Raw genomic sequence first — 18,772 nt, forward strand, 5'->3', positions numbered from 1 at the left:
TACTTCGAAGCCTCGTCCTAGCTCCCAGCCTACTTATTATGGCGACAACAACTTCGCAAACTCCTCATCTACAAAGAACCACTTGTCAGTACTCATTACGTTCAACACAATCCACATGCCACTACAGAAGTCATTGCACAAACACGAAGGGAGCCAAACTCACAATCAATCGTCCCATTGTTATCCTTATCAGCCTCTCGAATCATCTCGTCGATCTCGGCGTCCGTTAGATCCTCCCCAAGTGACTTCATGACGTCGCGAAGTTCAGCGGCACTGATGGTCCCGCTGCCGTCTTTGTCGAAGACGCGGAAGGCGGCCATGGTTTCTTCGGCGAAATCTTTGGGTTGGATTGTGGTTGCCATCATCGCCATGAATTCTGGACGTTAGATTAGCATCACACTTGCCGAAGTTATTGGCTGAGGGTGAAGGTCTACTTACCATTAAATTCAATACTCCCGCTCTGATCGGTATCAACCTCGTTGACCATATCTTGGAGTTCCGCATCGGTCGGGTTCTGCCCTAGACTGCGCATTACATCACCGAGCTCGGAGGTCGAGATACTGCCTGATTGATCCTTGTCGAAGAGGCTGAAGACATCTTTGAGGGATTGGACTTGTTCGGCGGAGAGGGCTTCGACTGGAGTCTTGGGGCTTCTGGCGGGGCTGACGCCTGTGTTGATTTTTGGTGCGGACTGGAAGAAACATGTTAACGTCTGTCATTGGTATTGTTTGGTGCGGTTATAGTGTAGTCCTCTAGATTATGTAAGGGCATGTTGTGCATCGGCCTCGACTTTCATGGTGAAGATTCGAGTCACATCCAGCTGAGACCAGGCCTGCTAAGCATAGTATGCCCTCACCAGAGCGTCGAGGTGCAGTGAGTGCTCATGTCAACCGCTCCCTCGAGCATGCAAAAGTGCAATGACGACAGCAGAGTTCCTTCGAAGACGCCTTAATTCTTCATTTGACTTACCATGTTTAGAGAAGCCTTGTATGAGAGGTTCGGAGGGAGAGTGGGGTGTTCCAAGATTAGGGCTGAGGATTCCAAAACTTCTCGGGTTTCTGGCTGAATGGATCTATCTGTGCGTTGCTCGCAGTTCAGTCCTTAGGTGTGGCAAGGCCTTTGACAGTATGTAGGTATATAGCGACAATGTCTATGCTTATGTGTTCACAACGTCTAAAGGTAAATATTTTAAATTGAAGCAGACATGGTCATACAAAGCTTAAAGTTTTGGTCAGGGTCTTTTCGGGGGACACTGGTGCCAGGTGAGCGGTCCTTCCACGTCACCCAATTCTAGATTGGACAGAAAGTCTGGCCCCATCACCAATGCTGGTGACTTTTGGATGAATCATCCTTATCATCCTATTGATCCTTGTCATTCATTATCAAAAGTCCTTTCTCAACCGAGTGACATCCAGGAACATCAGTGGGTGGTAGCGTCTTTTGTATTCGCTAGCCGTCACACCTAACGATCAGATGATAATTCGTGGAAATCTTCGACAACTCAATAGAGCGGCTGCTTGGAGATCGGTTCGAGAAATGGCAACGAACAAAGAACAACCGAAAGCGAGCAAGCTCATATTCGCACCTGGTGAAGCTCCTCCAGGCTCAGCACAGCCAGTACCTCAACAAGCAGCACAATTCAGTGTCGGTGCCCTAACCCGTGCTGATCTCGATGCCGATCCGTTCAAGCAATTCCACAAATGGTTCTCAGATCCCGCTTTGAAAGGCACAGTTCCCGAAACAGTCACGTTGAGTACAGCAGAGCTTCCTTCTGGCAAAGTCAGCAGTCGTATGGTCTATCTCAAAGAGCTCGATGATCGCGGTTGGGTCGTCTACAGTAACTGGGGCACTAGTCGTAAAGCCAAGGACGTCGAAAGTAATCCTTATGCATCGTTGTGCTTCTGGTGGAAGCCGCTCGAGCGACAAGTCAGAGTTGAAGGTCCATGCGAAAGACTGACGTCTGAAGAATCTCAAGTATACTATGACACGCGTGCTAGAGGTTCCAGAATCGGTGCTTGGGCTAGTCAGCAGTCAAGCGTGCTTCAACCGGATGGAAGTAGCAACGATGACGGGCGGAAGCAGCTCCAGCAACAAGTTCACGACATCGAAAAGAAATTTGAAGGCGTCGACAGCATTCCTGTTCCTGACTTCTGGGGTGGACTGCGAGTGAAGCCTGAAATGGTTGAGTTTTGGCAAGGCAGAGACAGCAGATTACACGACAGGTTCAAATACACCCGAGATGCAAATGGGTGGAAGATCGAACGCCTCAATCCGTGAATATGTGCCTTTCGAATACACCAAGCTTTCGCAGTTTGCAATGCAGCCACGAGTAGTGTGCTATACCAAGACACGGCCACTTTCCTACCACTCAAAATCCATCTCACAGCCACGCAAGCTGCAGACATGATTACGGAGGGGTGTCTGGGGGTTTTGGTTCAGTGCTGCCTGGTCCTGCAGGCTAGCGGAGCTGCGGCCAATCAGATCAAGCGTCAAGCGAGTAACGCCTGAGTCAACACGGACACCATGTGATACGTGAGTGAAGACATTGAGAGGCTTTGCACTCACTTGTGAAGTGTAAGTTGAAGCATCTTCCACATCCAAGCCCGTTTGTCGCACAATCGAGTCCACATATCCTACCAGCGCTGTCAAACGTTCGACATACCCTACAACCATATAAGCAGACAGACCGACTCGAAATGGCTTCCTCCTCTGGTGACATGGATGTGACCAGAATGATTGATGAACCTCGACTACCCAAGGACACTTATAAGTTCGAAGAGCAGTTGAAGTACGTTCAAGTCGTTGTTCACACGCCTCAACTGACAAGGGAACAGATTACTGCACGACGCGAAATTCGCAGACTTCGACGTCGGCTGCGGAGATCATACCTTTAAGGTCCACAGATTCGTGCTATGCGGTCAAAGCCCTTTCTTTCGAGCTTTAGCCGGCGGCAGCTTCAAGGAGGCCACCGACCAAGCAACGACACTACCAGATGAGGATCCAGCCTTGCTCGTGCGGTATCTGATCTACCTGTACTCGAGTTCTTATCCTGAAAGGAACGTCTCCGCGTTGCAGGCGGGCTCCCAGTTCGGCAAGGTGACAGACGACTATGCTGCAGAGGACGATTACTTCCGGTCATGCATGTTACATGCCCGCATGTATTGCTTCGCCAAGAGGCGCTGTGATGAGAGGCTCGAGAAATTCTGTTTGCAGGAGTTTGCTCGAAACTTTTGGAGCAAGCGGCCGCGACGAGGTATTGACAAACACAACCTCGTACCGAAAGGACCAACGAGAACGCTAAAGTACCACATGGGCAAATATGTGCGAGATGGGGAGCAGACACTGATCGTGGGCACGAAAAACACACACGCCGAAGTCTTCGAGTTGCTCTCTGACTTTGCAAGCTGGAGCGACATCTTAATCTCACAGAAGCGGATTCGAGGTGCGGACGGCTTTCCACCGGCATATCGAGCTGGACGCAACAGAGATGACATCTGGCAGGACAGTATGCTTCCTCTCACAGATTTCGACTTCGATCATCAACATCTGATCGTCGGAAGGACACCAGCCTCAAATGCAAAGAACCTATCACTACTTTCCAGCGTTGACCGCTGGCAAACCAAAATCATGCAGAAGGACGAACAGGATCTAATCCGATACATCCTCAACGAGACAACAGAGTACGGCACAGCCCTCAAAGACATGCTTGCCCTAGACTTGGTAATGCGGAAGCACAACAGCTGCCTAATCCCAGACCCTGCCTACCGTACCCTCCAGCTCGAATACCCAGAATTCTTCCTCAGCATCGACTCGCTCGTCAAGCCTCAGGAATCTCGACAATGTCAGAAATGCCTCTCTATCCAGCCAGTTCTTCGACAGGCCTGCTCCTGCGGCAAGTGGAGCGATGCATGCGAGAAAGACTGCCTCAGCAAGCAACTGGACGACTTGCAATGCTTCTGCTGTATGAGTACGGGGACCATGAGACCGCTTGAGGATAGGTCAGTTTCTTTAACCATCACGGACGACTGGGCTTTTCCTCCTCCAGTACCGGTGTACATCGACGATGGCCTGAGCGACTACTGACTGACGTTCAGGGATAGACCACCAAGGCCACCAGGGACTTAGGAAGCCTCGGCACCTATTATTGAGGGAGGACTGGAAAGTAGTCAAAGGACGAGGAAGCCTGAGCGCAACTGTTTTTTCACGTCTCCCTTTTCGCTTTTGCCTACTGTTTCGGTATGGTGTTCTTTACGGGGTTGTGGATGCCGGGTGTAAGGGCTATTAGGTCTAATTGCGAGCAGAAAAGTACTGTGGCGCAAGCGTTGGTGTTGCTTCAGAAGATTGATATCCTGGAAAGTTCTTGTTTAGGGAGCTGAAGACGGCGTTGAGTAGCAAATGGAACGAGGTATTGGTTTGCATGTAGCTATTCGAGGTATCACAATTTATAAAAGCTTAGGTCGAGATCCGATGATCGATTGCAGTGGCTGTACTCTCAGCTGGGAAATTTATTCGTTTTCAGACCTACTCACTCTTGGTGTGAGATACCTCCCGCTATGCAACGGACCCACGAATCGACAAACGGGGACAAGAGACATGAATGATCCACGGTAAGAGATCGAAACAAGCGCCCATTCATACCTTCTCATTCGTGTGTCAGCTCAAGATGCAGGCTACGCACCTACAGTACAAAGATTGGGAGGCACAGCGGACATATCCGGGGGCAGGCTAGCACAATATAAGGGAGGTTCTACTCCTTCAGGCAACCGGTGGAAGGCGCCAGATCCATCCAAAGGAAATTGGCGACCAAATTTGCAAAGCGACTACGACGAAAGGTGTTGTGATTCACAGAAGTCACGCTCCCTGTATTGCTGGCATACATGTGAAGACTCCTTGCCTAAGGGCGCGAACGCAAGAGCGAGCACGAACACGAAAGCAGAACGAAGTAGTAACTAGATGCAAACAGACGCATTAAAGCATTTGATTATCGACTACACGGCTAGGAACCGTTGCCATTGCTTTTCACATCCGTCCTGTCCTGTCTTCCATAATACCCTGCGGGATCTATCCACCAACTGGATCCTGGCAAATCAAAGCCTGTCCCAGTACCGGCAACAAGCAGCACTTAGCCTGCTGGCCATCAGCCGAACAAATGGCTTCAAAGTCGTCTGCTGAGGTTGGAGTGGCAGGTGCTGTTCCATATTAGCATAGATAAAGAGAGGAAGAGAATGAAGCTCACGGTTGAAGCAGTTGAGGTCTGCGAGGCCGAGGACGTCTGTAGCGCAGCATTGGGCGTTGCTGTAGGTGCCGCTGCAGACGAGGGTTTGGCGTTGGTTGAGGGCTGGCATTGCTGAGGCCATGGTGGCCGCCAGGGTGAGGGAGGTGAGGATTGAGAAGAGCATGGTGTCGAGCTGTTTTGACGGGATATATAAGGGATGGAGCAGAGTTTGGTGTCTGTTTTTTGCGATGTGCGAAGTGATCTGGACTTAAGTTCTGTAGTGTATTTGAAGAACGATGGTCAATGTGGAAGTGAGAGACGGGCTTGTTGATTGGTACTACTTCTCGTTGGGGAGAGCACCTGCATTCTTATATCTCATTAGTAGTGCAGTAAGGTCGTCAGTAGTCGTGGCATCGTCATCGCCAACATGCTCATGGAAAAGCCACAATGACGATCACTTCTTCGATGTCTGAGGTGATGCACGAATGGAAAGTGCTGTCCATGGTGATGAGATCCGAGGTGTTAGGTAGGAGCAAGGAACATAGATACTAGAAACAAGCGATGTCGACGATGCTGTTCAAGCGAGACCTGTTGATGTTTGTCGAGCCCGGAGAAGCTGCCTCGTCAGGACTAAGCTGTTGATTCTCATGGTTCGAGTGCCGACTTACCCAGCTGAAATAACATCATGGACGTTGGCAGCATCACTGGCGATCTCCTGAACACTGGGACAGACAAACAGCCTCGGCGGCTTGACAACGCAAGCGAGGACGCCTGTAGGGGTATGAGGAGAATGTCTGACTTTTCTGACGTCGATCCTGACGGTTCGAGTTTCCTCTGCACATTTGCCGAACCGATATGAGACGATCATCGCTTCGACACGTGTTGCAACGGTTTGCGCTCGCGGCAGGGTACATAAATACTCGCCAATGATGAATCCTGCATGGATCGTGCCTTGCACATGCCCTGGTTCGCGCTCACGCAAAACTTTTGTTCACGAAGTTCGGCAAATAAATTGTTGTGGAGTCGCTTCGCTGCCCTGCAAGGGCGATCATATGGAGAGCATTCAACCACGCGACGATCTACGTAGTGCCTGGCTTAGCATCAACGAACATCATACTCGCTTGATGGTCATCAGCCACGTAACTTTCGAAATTCGCAGATTTGACCTTGTGCAGCTGGGAGTTATGCTTGAAAGTGCTAGAAGCACCATCTCCAAGCCAAAGGAACTTGCCGCAGAGCATAGTCACCCTCCACAATGGTTTGCTGAGAGATTAATGCAGTAATCTCTTTATCAGCTGAAGCTGTCGCCGGCGAAAGTGCGATACGGAGCTTGTCCGTATCCTAATGGTGCAACTCGCTGAAGCTGTGCAACAACAGTGGTCTTACGACTTGCGTCAGAAATGTTCGATGCCTGGACTGTCCGACCCCAAGTCCTGCTCCGGCTACAGCTGATTGTTCGTAACGGCCGGGTTGTCTCTGGTAGAATGCTTTCACCCTTGTTAGTGGAGACTCCATGACGTCGAACTCAAATTTGGCCTTTTCGCATTATTCGAAGAGGGAGCATCATGTTGCATTTCTGATTGCCGTTATCAAGCTTCTGGCGAAGAACTGTTTCGTCGCTTACGGTTCCCACCTCTGTCATCGCGTCGACCTTGACCTGTCGGCCGTCTGTCGAAGTTAGATCTGCTTCGGGTGGTCGAATTGCTGTTGATTGGGGGTGGGTTGTTCTCCAACCACTGCTCTAAGACTTTCGTGATCTTAGGTCCCCATACCTCCTCCCCTAAAGCAATATCTGCATGTTCGACGGCTGGTACCAAGCCCTCAGGCACTGGATCCGAGGCCGAAAATTCTGCTTGACGAGTACGGGCAAGCTCGGCCATGGTGCCATACGACGCACAGGCCAAACCCAAGTCATGAGCAAAGGAGCGCACATAAAACCCACTTGATACAGTGAGTCGTACTCGAGCTGCTGGCGCGTGCGCAGCTTCCTTTTCCAGTTCGGACATCGTATGTGTGTGCAGAGCGGCTTTCTCTTCCTTCGATAACGAGTTTCGTGCTTCTTGTACGACCTCTCCGACTTGGGCCGCCTCTTGTACTTCTGGCGCAGTCTCAAGACTGCCTTGCTGCACCGTGCTCTTAGGGGAATTGTGTCCAGCATCGACATACCCATCTCCACCATCTTCTCGGTGAACGAGCTTCTTGAACACATTCTTCTCCTCTTCCGGGGCTTCTGCTGCAGGCCATCGGAACTCATGTTGGCCGGGTTCATACCAGTCCGTCAAGACACATTCGGAAACATCCATCTCTCGTGCAGCAAGCTCTCTCGGTAGTGGCTTGCCGCTGCGGGCATAGTCATATGCTTTCATACCATCGATTTTGAGCGCGCTGTAGATTGGAGGGACCTGCTTGATATGACCTCTAAAGGCTCCGAGCTTCTCTTCAACCATTTTACGGTCGATGTGACTCGTGCCTGTGGAGGCCACAACCTTGCCCGCAACATCATAAGTGTCTGTGCTCTTGCCAAACAGGACCACAGTCTCGTAAGTCTTTGTGCAGTACAAGAAATTCTGAAGGAATTTTGTCCCTCGGCCGATGCCAACAATCAAGACGCCTGTAGCCATGGGATCAAGTGTTCCACCATGACCCATCCTGAAGACGTTATCATTGTCTATTCTCCTCCGCTTCGATCGTCGTCCATTATGGTCCTCTTTCGCTGTCGTCTCCTCGAGCAAAGGTCTGAATGTTTTGGACTTCGCGAAGGCATGTTGAAGGTCTCGAAGAACTTGAGCAGATGAAAGGCTGGGAGGTTTTGTAATGGCTATGACAGTGATGATTAGGTCAATTCTTTGGTTAAAGCAACACTGCAATTGATATCTAAGGAGAGGGATCGGCCTCACCAAAGACACCTTCCAGAACTTTGCCTGCCTCTGCCATTTTGGCTCGAAAGAACATATGAAGATGGACGTGGAAGGGTTGACCGTACCTTCTCTCGATGGTACTCTACTGTTTCTGTTACTCCAAAAGCGCCTGCCTCGCGCGAGACCTGCATGAGTCCCCAAAGTTAAGATATCCAAAATTGGAAGCTGCGGTATGACGTGGTTGCTAGAGTCTGCGCTAACTGGAATTGGTCAGCCCGCTTCACTTGCGCAGCCTGGCTTGTATCAACAACAACAGTCGGCGTTCATCGTCGAACGCAGCGCAAGAAACCTATGATGTTCTCGCATTACGATAATGTGTGCCAAAGTTTCTCGGTGCACCTATCACTCTCCGTGTCGCAGAAATCACTCTAGACGTTCGCTGGCGCAAAGTTCTGACTACCACAAGCGATTGTTCGTCACCGTCAAATAAGCTACCGTTGTATGCGCGCTTGACGCAGCTCAACTTCTTGCGACAAGACAGCATGCCCTATTCTGGTCTGCTGCAATGACCACCTATCCTGAAGAACGCGTTCTAAAACCACTCGACCCCGTGCCCGACGATGTGAATGACTGGCCCGATTTTGCGCTAAGAGAAGTGAAGATATTCTATCAAGGCAAAGGAAGATATGCCGATCTTCTTGAGGCTGCCGAAGATGTGCCACTGTGTGTGCTTGGAGAGCTGATGCCGCTCGAAGATGAGCATGAGCACTTCGCGCTCCTCGAGGATCCGACTTACGTGCGCATGAAGATTGAAAATGTGACCAACTACAGTTTCGGCCAGAATGATGATGGAAAGCCCGTTATCTGGGCTGCAGGGAAGGCAGGGTGGTACGAGGTCAGTCCTTCCGACCGCTACCTAAGTCATTACAATGATACCGCGGAAGCGATCGATATGTTCTACTTCATGGTCGATCAGTACCAGAAGCTACCTCAGAAAAGAAAGAGGCTTGGCTTCCAGATAGATCCGTTCCTCAGAGAGTATCAGAAACACACAGATTACCGTGTAGACGACGATGACGAGGCCATGGAGATCCTCCACAAACACCACAAATTTTTGTTGAAGCAAATGATAGAAGAGAGAGAAGACATAGATTGGTCCCAGACTCATCTGTGGAATCACTTAGCTGAAACATACAGCGAGGTGATAGAAGAGCTTCGAACAAATCTAGCCCAACAAGAAGCAGAAGGTATGGAGGTGGAAGACGAATCTTCTGAGCAAGAAGAGGAGAAGGTCGAGGCTTCTGAAGACGAGTCATCTGAGAGTGAAGAATCACAGACCACTGCACAAGCAAAATCGGCCAAATCCAGTCAAGGGTCCCAGACCTCGTCAGACAGCGAAGAGGATACCACAGATTGGACTAGGGCTATCTGGTCCTTACTCAACGTGCTTCGAAAATCGGTGACATTCGACATGAAGACTGCAGGTATCGAGGATCTAGCTCGAGAAGTCGAGAAAATGTCCGGCTTTTCTGGCAATCACAAAGCAGCTATGACGGCCATTGAACGGGCAGCAGAGTCATTACTCCGATTGATGAACGAGGCGAAGCTGCGCAAAAAGTTCAATTGGTCGACGCGAGCGATTTATGCCGAGCTAGAGGCAACTCTAGCGGACGAAATTGCAGAAGACGTTCAAACTCCCGTACCTAGAGCGTCGAAGAAGAAACATCGGCTCAAATCCGTGCTGCGGCCGAGCGGCGCGCACAAGGCCAGCAAAAGAACATCTTCCATGGCTGTAGGTGAGGTTGAAGATGACGAGGACGAGGATATGCAAGATCAAACTGCGCCGCAACCTATCTCATCGCCTGTTGCTCGAAAGCAAGGGTTGATGAATGGACATCGCGGCGCGAGTGTCGAATCTGGTGGAAGCCGTATGGACAGCCCGAGTAGGCAGCTGAATGGTCACTTCAATGCAGATGCGCTTCCGGAACTACCGCCTGGGCCTGAGACACAAGAAATGTTGGATCTCATACGAAATGAAGCAAAGAAGCATGGGCGTGTAAATCAAGTGTATAACCTTGAAGCATTGCTAGGTCGCTTCAATGGAGAATTGTGATGAAACGCCTAGTTTAGCCAATGTCGAATATAGATGATGAACAATTAATCGCGTTGTACAAAGCATGTCTTCAAGTGCCTTCATGCCAGACGGTCACCGAGATGCTTGCCAGACGCGAGATATTGCTAATCTAGTGAATAAACATTGTTCAGAACTGAGCTTTCGGTACAATTTCAGCTCTGGCTCTGCACACTGTACCGGGGTGCTCCCAATCATGATATTCGAGCAACTTGGAACTCTGGTCGAAGCTCAGAAAAAGTGCTTGGACTGATCGCCACGTGCGTGTCAACAAGCATGTCGATAAGCATACATGGCCTTGGGGGCAACCCGAAAGCTTGATGAGCTGAAGCTTATTTGTGGACCATGCTTGGCTCCCCTTTCACGCGGTTGTTTCATCCTCGAAGCAGAATTCGGAATCTCGTAACTCCCCATGTACTGATACGCAGTGATATGTCTTTGTACAGTATTCCCTTCACTGACATCAACCATACTGGCACCCTGCTGCGTCGTCATCCCAAGGACAAGCCAGATGATCAACCCCACGAAATCGGATGAGCATCTTTCTCGACCTATATTTACGATACGATCTTGAGCAGGCAGGTTATGACTAGAGGAGACCATGGAGGATTTAAATGCGCGCAACACGGCGAAAGTAGTAGACTTTGGCGACGATCGCTATAACCATGGTAACAGCGCAGGCCAACAGGATACCGATGTCGAAGCGCAGAGGCCGTCCAATCCTTCTTCGAGACAGGGAGCACAATCGCTCAAGCACCTCATCTCTCCTCATGACGGTCAACGAGATGAGCCGGACTCCCCTATAGAACAACGCCTTAATCGAGTTGACACAGCTGCCTCACGGTTGAGCGTAAAGTCGTTGAGGCGACGAGGAAGGGCAGAAACACATATTGCTTACAATGGGGAAGAAATGGGACGGTGACTTGATATGATTACACCGATACAGGTTCATAAGCTAAACAACCACAGGACTACGGGGTGGGCGCCAGGGTTAGAACCAGGCATTGACACAAGCGATCCTCCACCATATACGTCAGCCGACGATGAGAACCATGACATCCGACACCTGGAGCAGCTGCACCAGCAGTGCGAGATAATGGTAGTCGACTACAGCTCCGAACAGATGAGCTCGCAGTTTCTGGACAACGAGAACCTAAAAGACTTTCTTGCCGACCCACAGGAAGATTGGAGCCAAGTCAGATGGATCAATGTCAACGGTCTCTCGTGGGATGTCATTAAAGAGCTCGGAAAATACAAATGCCTACACCGGCTAGCGATTGAGGATTTGATGAACACCAAGAATCGAACGAAGGCTGACTGGTACCATGATCATACTTATGTCGTGCTTCCTTTGCAGAAGTTGGTCAATGTCGAGGATGAGTCCGACAGTAGCAGCAGTGACGATGAGGAGGACGAGCAAAATCACGACTATGACGACTATATCCCCCAGGAGGACAATATTGGCAAAATCCAAAGCCAAACGAGACTCGACCACGAACGAAAGCGCCGGAAACACGCTCAACACCACCAGCAAAGGCGCAAGGGCGTCTTCCGGAGCTTGCTCAAAGATTTCATGCGTCCTAAGAAGACAAAGCGGCCGGCTTCATCGCGTCCGGAAAATCTTGCCAAATCGACCAGCTTCAAGCAGACCTCGAAGGTCACAGCACCTTGGGTACCAAAGAAGGTCAGAACGTTGCAGCAATATCACGCTGGCCCTAATCAAGACCGTATCGAATTCATGCATAGACACTCGACTCTCGGTCGAAGAGGTCTGGGGGTCTCCATCGAGCAGGTCTCGATCTTCCTCACAGCAGACAATACTGTCATCAGCTTCTTCGAGTATTCGGCGCAGGATGTCGAGATACCTATCATGCGCCGGCTTCAGTCTAAGGGCACGATCTTACGCCAGTCATGCGATGCTAGTATGTTGATGCAGTCCATCCTGGATACCATCATCGATCTTGCTATACCAGTGACCACCGCATATCAGGATGCCATCGGAGATTTGGAGTTGGCAGTTCTGACGGACCCCGATATTCATGAATCCACTTCTTTATACATCTTAACTAGTGAGATTGCGACACTCCGAAACGCTATCGCTCCCGTGAACCAATTGATTGGTTCGTTGAGAGAGCACAGAACAACAGCCACGGCGCTGACTGTGCCTTCACGAGCGATGACGCCCTCCTTAGCTGGACCGAATGAACGACCAACAATGCCTCAATTCCCACGGACACAGCGCTCAGAGATCATTTCGTCAGGCGTGAGCATATCTGAGCTTACAAAGACGTACCTAGGCGATGTCGAAGATCACGCTCAAATTATACAAGATGCCTACGACCAGATGAGGAGGAATGCTGATAACCTGGTCGACCTCATTTTCAATATTGTATCATCGTATCAGAACGAGGCCATGAAGCAGCTTACGATCGTGTCTGCGTTCTTTTTGCCGCTGACCTTCATGACTGGGTACTTCGGAATGAACTTCGAGGTCTTCCCAGGTGTACAAAAGCATAGCGACAATTTCTTCTGGTCTATTGCTATTCCAGTATGTACTGTGGTGCTTTTGATCTTGCTCAGAGAGTGGATTGTAAGGTGGGTGACGAAATGGGCGAACAAGACTTTGATAAGGAGAGGAAGAAAGAGAAGACTGGCGAAAGGGAAGAGATGACTGCGGAAGCACAGTCATTGATCCGTCTAACTCACCGATCATGATGTTTCCTGCTACACCTTGTCCTTCAGGCCTTCGACGCTGTTGCCTCGTCCGTGTCACCTGCCTTCTTGCAAACGTTTTTATGGCCAGCCCTCCAAGCAGCTCTCTGACAACCTTGCGAGCAGTACTTGGCCTGCAGACACTTCGCACACCTATTGAGAGCCTTGCCCTTACCATTTTCATCCAGAGTGTGCGTCTTCCCACAGTTTGCACAACCCTCCATTTCTCCCCGCTCTTTCAGCTTCTCCTTCAGCTTCCAGTCACAATTGTAGCAACCAGAATCTGGTAACGGCAGGATACATGCGCAACCTAATAGGTTCAGACACGATTTCCTGGAACTCTATTGAACAGACAAGCCTTACCTTTCTTCGCTACCATGCGAGCTCTGAAGGCCGCCATCTCTTCTTCAGTCAACAACTCATCGCCATCTGATTCTTATTTATCTTCATCAAGAACATCGTCCATGAAGTTGTAATCGACGCAGCATTTACCACAAACGCTGAGTTGATGGGCCGCGCAGACGAGCCGTCCGTCAGGTAACTCGTCAGGCTCCATATTCCTTGAGCTTTCTCGAATTGGCCCGTTTGCTTGCTCTCTCAATAATTGAGGTGGCCGTGTACTGATGAGCTCTATACTTCAAATGCGGGATATTTACGTGATATTCGATTTGTAGAAGCAACTAAATGAGTCCGGCTTCTCTAGAAGACATCTGAAATCGTCCATTAGGTTGATACTTACCTGGTTGTGTTGTAGATCTTCCCGGATCGACCAAGATCAGGAGGCGCTACTAGTGTCAGCATCGGCTCCGCTCTTGTTTGTCCTTCAAAACCGGGCTGACAACTCATTGCCATCAGAAATCACAGCTTACATCCATCTGTCATATCCATAGACGTCCATACCATTAGTCTTTACAATATGAATCGCAAGCAGAGAAGGGCTCGAAACTCGAAGAAATCGAAGGATGAGGATGACGCTAATCTGCCTCTTGCGCGGCCGCCGGAAAAGTCCAACTTGAAGTCCAGAGCGAAGACCTTGTACGAGATAGCAGCAGAAAGACAGGCTGCGTTGGCACCAGGTGCGAGATCATTCGACAAGTCACCGACGAAAGACAATGTTGTCAAAGTTGCCATCGGACCCGATGGCGAAATTCGACCATTGGACGGCAATACTCTCCCAGGACAACCAGCTAGTGAAGATGTCAATCCGTGGCTGGACACGCTTCTTCTAGCAGTCAGTCTGTCGGCGTTACATTTCACCTTGGAAGCATTGACAGTACATCAATATGCTGAGGAGTTGCGATGGAAACACGTATTTTGGCATACAGTCTTGCAAGCATTCCCTATCTTGTCTTTGCTGATTCATTTCATGCATGGTCATCTGGTCTCAATCCGTACATCGAAGCGGGTTGCCGACGCCATCAGCGGCCTGAAACAGTTGCTGTTGGTGGCAATTGCGAACGTGGCGGGCTGCTACCTGATATATTTGACCAACGACAAAGGATACATGGCAGTCATGAAAAACGCTCCAAGCATTGGGACACTCTGGGTATGGTCGGTCATTGAGCTTGGGCTGGTAGGCGCTCTGGCAGGAGTTGCCGGACCGGGTGCTTACGCGTGGTACCACGGTTATGGCGTTTTCTGAAAATAAACTATCAAGGAGAACCCCGACGAGATCGAGATGTCTTGGCAGATTTGCTACGGGTACATTTCCGAGTGGAATCCGATCAGAATCTGATGTGATCGGAGGAGATTTCCGCTGATATGAGTCAGATTAGGTGTCATCAAGTTGATGGGAAGGTTAAGGTGCGGCGGCCTGTCCGCGACCGATCAGTACGGCGCAGGCACATGCGAAGGACAGTATCGAAGTCGTACTTTCGCACACCTGTGGCGTGATCGGAGACGTCCGCTTGAGGTGGTACCAAGCACAAGGCAAATTTCCACAGGCGGCTATTGTACTCTGCTGCGGAGTCCGCGCGAATCAAAGGAAACGACGCGTAGAAGCTTAATGACGGCAAGACGGTGCTGTGCAGCTTGCGGTGTACAAGAGTGGAGGTAAGACGGATCTAATCGAGTAACAGATCCGTCTCCGTCTGAGGGCGGACGACCAAAACATATGCCACGTGCAGAAAATTTGCGCGCACCATGAGCCACTTCTGAGTCAACATGACACGTCGGCGAGACAAGCGATGCAATGACTAAATATTGCTACAAGCACTGTTGATACGGTGGCCGACATATCGTAGAGCCGTTTGCGATCTCCTACCAAGGCGAGTTGCTGTGCCCAGTTTCACATGTTGCCCATGTTGTCCGCGGAGGACAAGATGCTGCTGATCGACAGCGTTTCACAGAAGTCCACATGTCTGGGGTTAACCAACAAATATGCTGCCAGCAGTCTGGACAAAGCTGAGGCCTTTGCGGGGTGCAGGCTACTAAAGTCTCGCTAAAATCGGTAGATGAGCCGACCCTACCAATGCTTCAATTTCTTTGCTTTGTTTGGGTGGTATAAGCGACAAGAGCACCAAGAGTGCTCACAGAGTTTTAGCTGCTCGGCGTGCCCTCAACCTCAGGGTTACCTTGACTCATCTAAGGACTACGTACCGCTGTTGGAGCTCGCGTTTTGAATTCCGCTAGCTCGAGGTTGAGGACCTTGACGAAGCATATTTGCACGACTCCATGTAAACAACGTAGATGCGGCGATTGTCACGATATTCGACACGCAATAATTATTGCACGATTCTGATGTTCGTCATTGCCATCAACAATCGCATCAAAAGTGCATGTCCAGCATGGCGATCTCATGCCGATCCATCGATACTGGCGCAGTTCATCCTCTGGGGCATGCGAATCATGTTCTTGATGGTAGCTTCTCCGGTCATCGTCGTGAAGCTAATTCCGGATCCAGCGTGTGAAGCTTTTCCATCGAACCAGGAGTCCGCCGCAAGGAAAATTTCTTCGCCATCTGCTGATGAAGACTGTCGACCAAGCTCACAAGCTCATACGCTGGACCTGATGCGGTTCCTGATTCTTTACCCGCTGCTCCATCTGCTGATTTTCTGTCGTGTTTGTTGTCCTGAATCGTTTAGGTGTATGCAAAGTCGAGTTTCTATTACTCAATCGTCATGCGGCTACGCATCCTTGTTGAACGATGACTACAAGTTGAATATCACATACAAAGGGCGCGTCTGCGCCTGCGCGGGAGGATGTGATCATAATAACAATGAGTCCTGCCTTTCACCTTTCGCTCAGCCCCAATCGTTCCTGCCATCAGCGTGTTGACTGACGAGACCATTACAATTGTTCATCGCTGAGGTTGCGAGCATCACCACTCACAGCATATATTGCTTCACCAAATAGTGGTAGCCCTTGACCATCGATCTCTACTATCAGACAGACATTGCACAGCGGATTCCCCCAGAAGCCCAAAAAGTGCGACGAGCGCACATACCCGTCGACTGCTTTACCCCTCGCTTACTCCTGGCGCGTTTCCCCAGATTTTGTTGAGTGTTGGCTGCGTCATTGCGAACATTCGACTTGCAGAAGCGTACATCTAGTCCTGCAAGAACAGGCATCTGGACGTTGTACCCAGCACATGCCACACCTTTTCGGTATCGAGACCATGCCAAGGAGACCCTCGATTAATCGGGATACCTCAGGCAATGCGGTGAATGACGTGCTAGGAATACTATCTAGAAAATTGGCTCCTCAACACCTAGAAGAGAGTACCCTACAGACTGCTCAGGTACGAAGAGGCTCTATAACAGGAAATATATCTGGCAGGATGGAGTCCATATTACATCCACTGAAAAAGGACAAGAAGCGAGACGATTCGAAGGACCGAGATTCGCGAGAAAAGAAGCGAAGCACTCTATCAATACGTCCTACCACGAGATCGAAGGATGCAACGGCATCCAGGAATCCATCTGTATCCTCGCCCGGCCTCAAGCCTGCGCCGTGCAAATTCGAGATGATCATGGAGTCACCACCTGCAATGTTGCATGGCTCCGTGAATTACTCGAGTGGTGCATTGCTTTCTGGCAGACTGAGGCTCAACGTGGAGGATCCTTCCGGAGAAGTCACGCTGACCAAGTTTGAAATGGTGTTGGAGGTCAGAACTTCAACCAAAAAGCCCATCCAGAAGGAGTGCAAGGAATGCACGACAAAGCGCGAAGCTGTCAAAGAATGGAATTTCTTGTCCGAACCTAAGACTTTCATCAGGATGCGCGACAATCAGTTCCCATGGTCGTACTTACTCGAAGGACGGTTGCCCGCCACGACCCACGGCCAGCTTGGAGACATCGCTTACTTCTTCGTAATCAAAGCGGTCACTGCAAGCGGTGAGGATATCAGCCTTACACATCCTCTTCAGGTTCAGAGGGCTGTGCCTCCTGGTCCCGATAAAGCCAGCATTCGAATCTTCCCACCTACGAATCTGACTGGACGAGTAAACATGTCACCGGTCGTTTACCCCATCGGCAAATTTCCTGTCTCAATGACGCTCAGCGGCGTGGTTGAGAAGAAGGAGCAAAGCCAAACGAGATGGCGACTCAAGAAGATGATGTGGAGGGTTGAAGAGCACTCAAAAGTCAAATCGTCACCTTGTGATAAGCACAAAGGGAAGGTATCAGAAGGCAAGGCTGTACAGCATAGCGAGTCGAAACAGCTTGGTAGTGGAGAGATGAAGAGTGGTTGGAAAACAGATTTCGATACCGCTGGGGGTGAAATTGTGCTGGACTTTGAAGCCCAATTGTGCACAAAACCCTCGCACAAAGTCTGTTGTGATGTCGATTCACAGTCCGGCCTAGAGGTCAAGCACACCCTGGTGCTCGAATTAATAGTGGCTGAGGAATTTGTACCGAACAAAAACACAAATCTGATAACTCCCACAGGTGCAGCTAGAGTGCTCAGAATGCAGTTTGCACTCATAGTGACAGAGCGGGCGGGTATGGGTATCAGCTGGGAGGACGAAATGCCTCCTATGTACGAAGACGTGCCAGCATCCCCACCAGGCTATGGCAATGCAGACAAGAATGATGGTGCCTTTGGCGGCGCTATCATGGAAGACTACCATGGCCCTGACTTCGACTACACAGATCTCGAACGGCTTCCAACGACCAACGCGTCCCAGCCTCCTGTGTATCGAGAACGAGAGTGGCCAGAAGTAAACGCTGGCTTGCCTATGAGGCACAGACTTGACACAGACGACTCTGAAGTAGCTGGACCAAGCCAGCCTAGGCAGCGGCTTGGAGGCTTCAGGTTGGACGAGCTGGAAGCCGAGCCACAATTCACCCCTCGCAGAAGAACATCAGATGAGGGTGGTGAGGCAGTAATTGACTATGGCGAAGGATCAGCAGGCGCCGCCTCTACGGAGCAGAACACAAGGCGAGCAAGGTGAGAAGAGATGAGACAACGACATTCATGACACCTACGATTTTTGGGCTTCCGTGCGATATGATACCCTTTGAGTTATTCATCATTGGTTTGGAATAGTACGTACAGCAGACGTACGCTTGGTGTTAGTGGCCGTTTGCCTTGAAACTATAGCGGCATGATTCACCTTAGCATAGCATGCGATTGCATTTTTAGTCATATAGCTAGTCAATCCACTCGACTTTGCAAAAACCTCCTCTCCTTCCTCTTCCCGTTGAACGCGCGCCTGCCTGAATTTCAAGCTGCTGCTGCAGGATTACAAGCGGATCAATATCCTCTTTGGGTAGTGGCGCTTTACCCCTTTCATCTCTACCCGGCCGGATCGCAACTCTGGCCCCTGCCTTGTCTGTCTTGAGTATCTGTGCCGTGTGGGCAGGAAAGGATCATAAAGACAGGTCCGGTGCGCTATCTCAGGCCAGGCGCTCCCAC

General features: G+C 50.3%; 7 protein-coding genes across 7 annotated transcripts; 6 read left to right on the forward strand and 1 right to left on the reverse strand.

The window, feature by feature from the left end:
• Positions 1–68: 68 nt before the first annotated feature.
• On the reverse strand, positions 69–972 carry PMZ80_001809 (uncharacterized protein; the record flags this gene model as incomplete). The annotated part of the gene is made up of 4 exons (XM_064870248.1): positions 69–91; positions 164–376; positions 439–691; positions 970–972. 4 exons carry the CDS (start codon positions 970–972, stop codon positions 69–71), a joined length of 492 nt encoding a protein of 163 aa, XP_064735745.1.
• A 564-nt stretch (positions 973–1,536) lies between these two features.
• Positions 1,537–2,277, forward strand: PDX3 (pyridoxamine-phosphate oxidase; the record flags this gene model as incomplete). The annotated part of the gene is made up of 1 exon (XM_064870249.1): positions 1,537–2,277. The coding sequence occupies one exon, from the start codon at positions 1,537–1,539 to the stop codon at positions 2,275–2,277; it is 741 nt and encodes a 246-aa protein (XP_064735746.1).
• A 440-nt stretch (positions 2,278–2,717) lies between these two features.
• On the forward strand, positions 2,718–4,083 carry PMZ80_001811 (uncharacterized protein; the record flags this gene model as incomplete). Its single annotated transcript, XM_064870250.1, has 3 exons — positions 2,718–2,723; positions 2,781–2,788; positions 2,835–4,083. The coding sequence occupies 3 exons, from the start codon at positions 2,718–2,720 to the stop codon at positions 4,081–4,083; spliced, it is 1,263 nt and encodes a 420-aa protein (XP_064735747.1).
• A 4,555-nt stretch (positions 4,084–8,638) lies between these two features.
• PMZ80_001812 (uncharacterized protein) lies at positions 8,639–10,186 on the forward strand (the record flags this gene model as incomplete). Its single annotated transcript, XM_064870251.1, has 1 exon — positions 8,639–10,186. The coding sequence occupies one exon, from the start codon at positions 8,639–8,641 to the stop codon at positions 10,184–10,186; it is 1,548 nt and encodes a 515-aa protein (XP_064735748.1).
• A 928-nt stretch (positions 10,187–11,114) lies between these two features.
• Positions 11,115–12,875, forward strand: PMZ80_001813 (uncharacterized protein; the record flags this gene model as incomplete). The annotated part of the gene is made up of 2 exons (XM_064870252.1): positions 11,115–11,122; positions 11,174–12,875. The coding sequence occupies 2 exons, from the start codon at positions 11,115–11,117 to the stop codon at positions 12,873–12,875; spliced, it is 1,710 nt and encodes a 569-aa protein (XP_064735749.1).
• Positions 12,876–13,832: 957 nt separating this feature from the next.
• Positions 13,833–14,558, forward strand: PMZ80_001814 (uncharacterized protein; the record flags this gene model as incomplete). The annotated part of the gene is made up of 1 exon (XM_064870253.1): positions 13,833–14,558. The coding sequence occupies one exon, from the start codon at positions 13,833–13,835 to the stop codon at positions 14,556–14,558; it is 726 nt and encodes a 241-aa protein (XP_064735750.1).
• A 2,136-nt stretch (positions 14,559–16,694) lies between these two features.
• On the forward strand, positions 16,695–18,308 carry LDB19_1 (Endocytosis regulator; the record flags this gene model as incomplete). Its single annotated transcript, XM_064870254.1, has 1 exon — positions 16,695–18,308. The coding sequence occupies one exon, from the start codon at positions 16,695–16,697 to the stop codon at positions 18,306–18,308; it is 1,614 nt and encodes a 537-aa protein (XP_064735751.1).
• Between the last annotated feature and the right edge of the window lie 464 nt (positions 18,309–18,772).

The sequence above is a fragment of the Knufia obscura genome (genome assembly GCF_036327395.1).
Source record: "Knufia obscura strain CCFEE 5817 isolate CBS 148926 chromosome Unknown scaffold_1, whole genome shotgun sequence".
In the NCBI taxonomy this organism is placed as follows: domain Eukaryota; kingdom Fungi; phylum Ascomycota; class Eurotiomycetes; order Chaetothyriales; family Trichomeriaceae; genus Knufia; species Knufia obscura.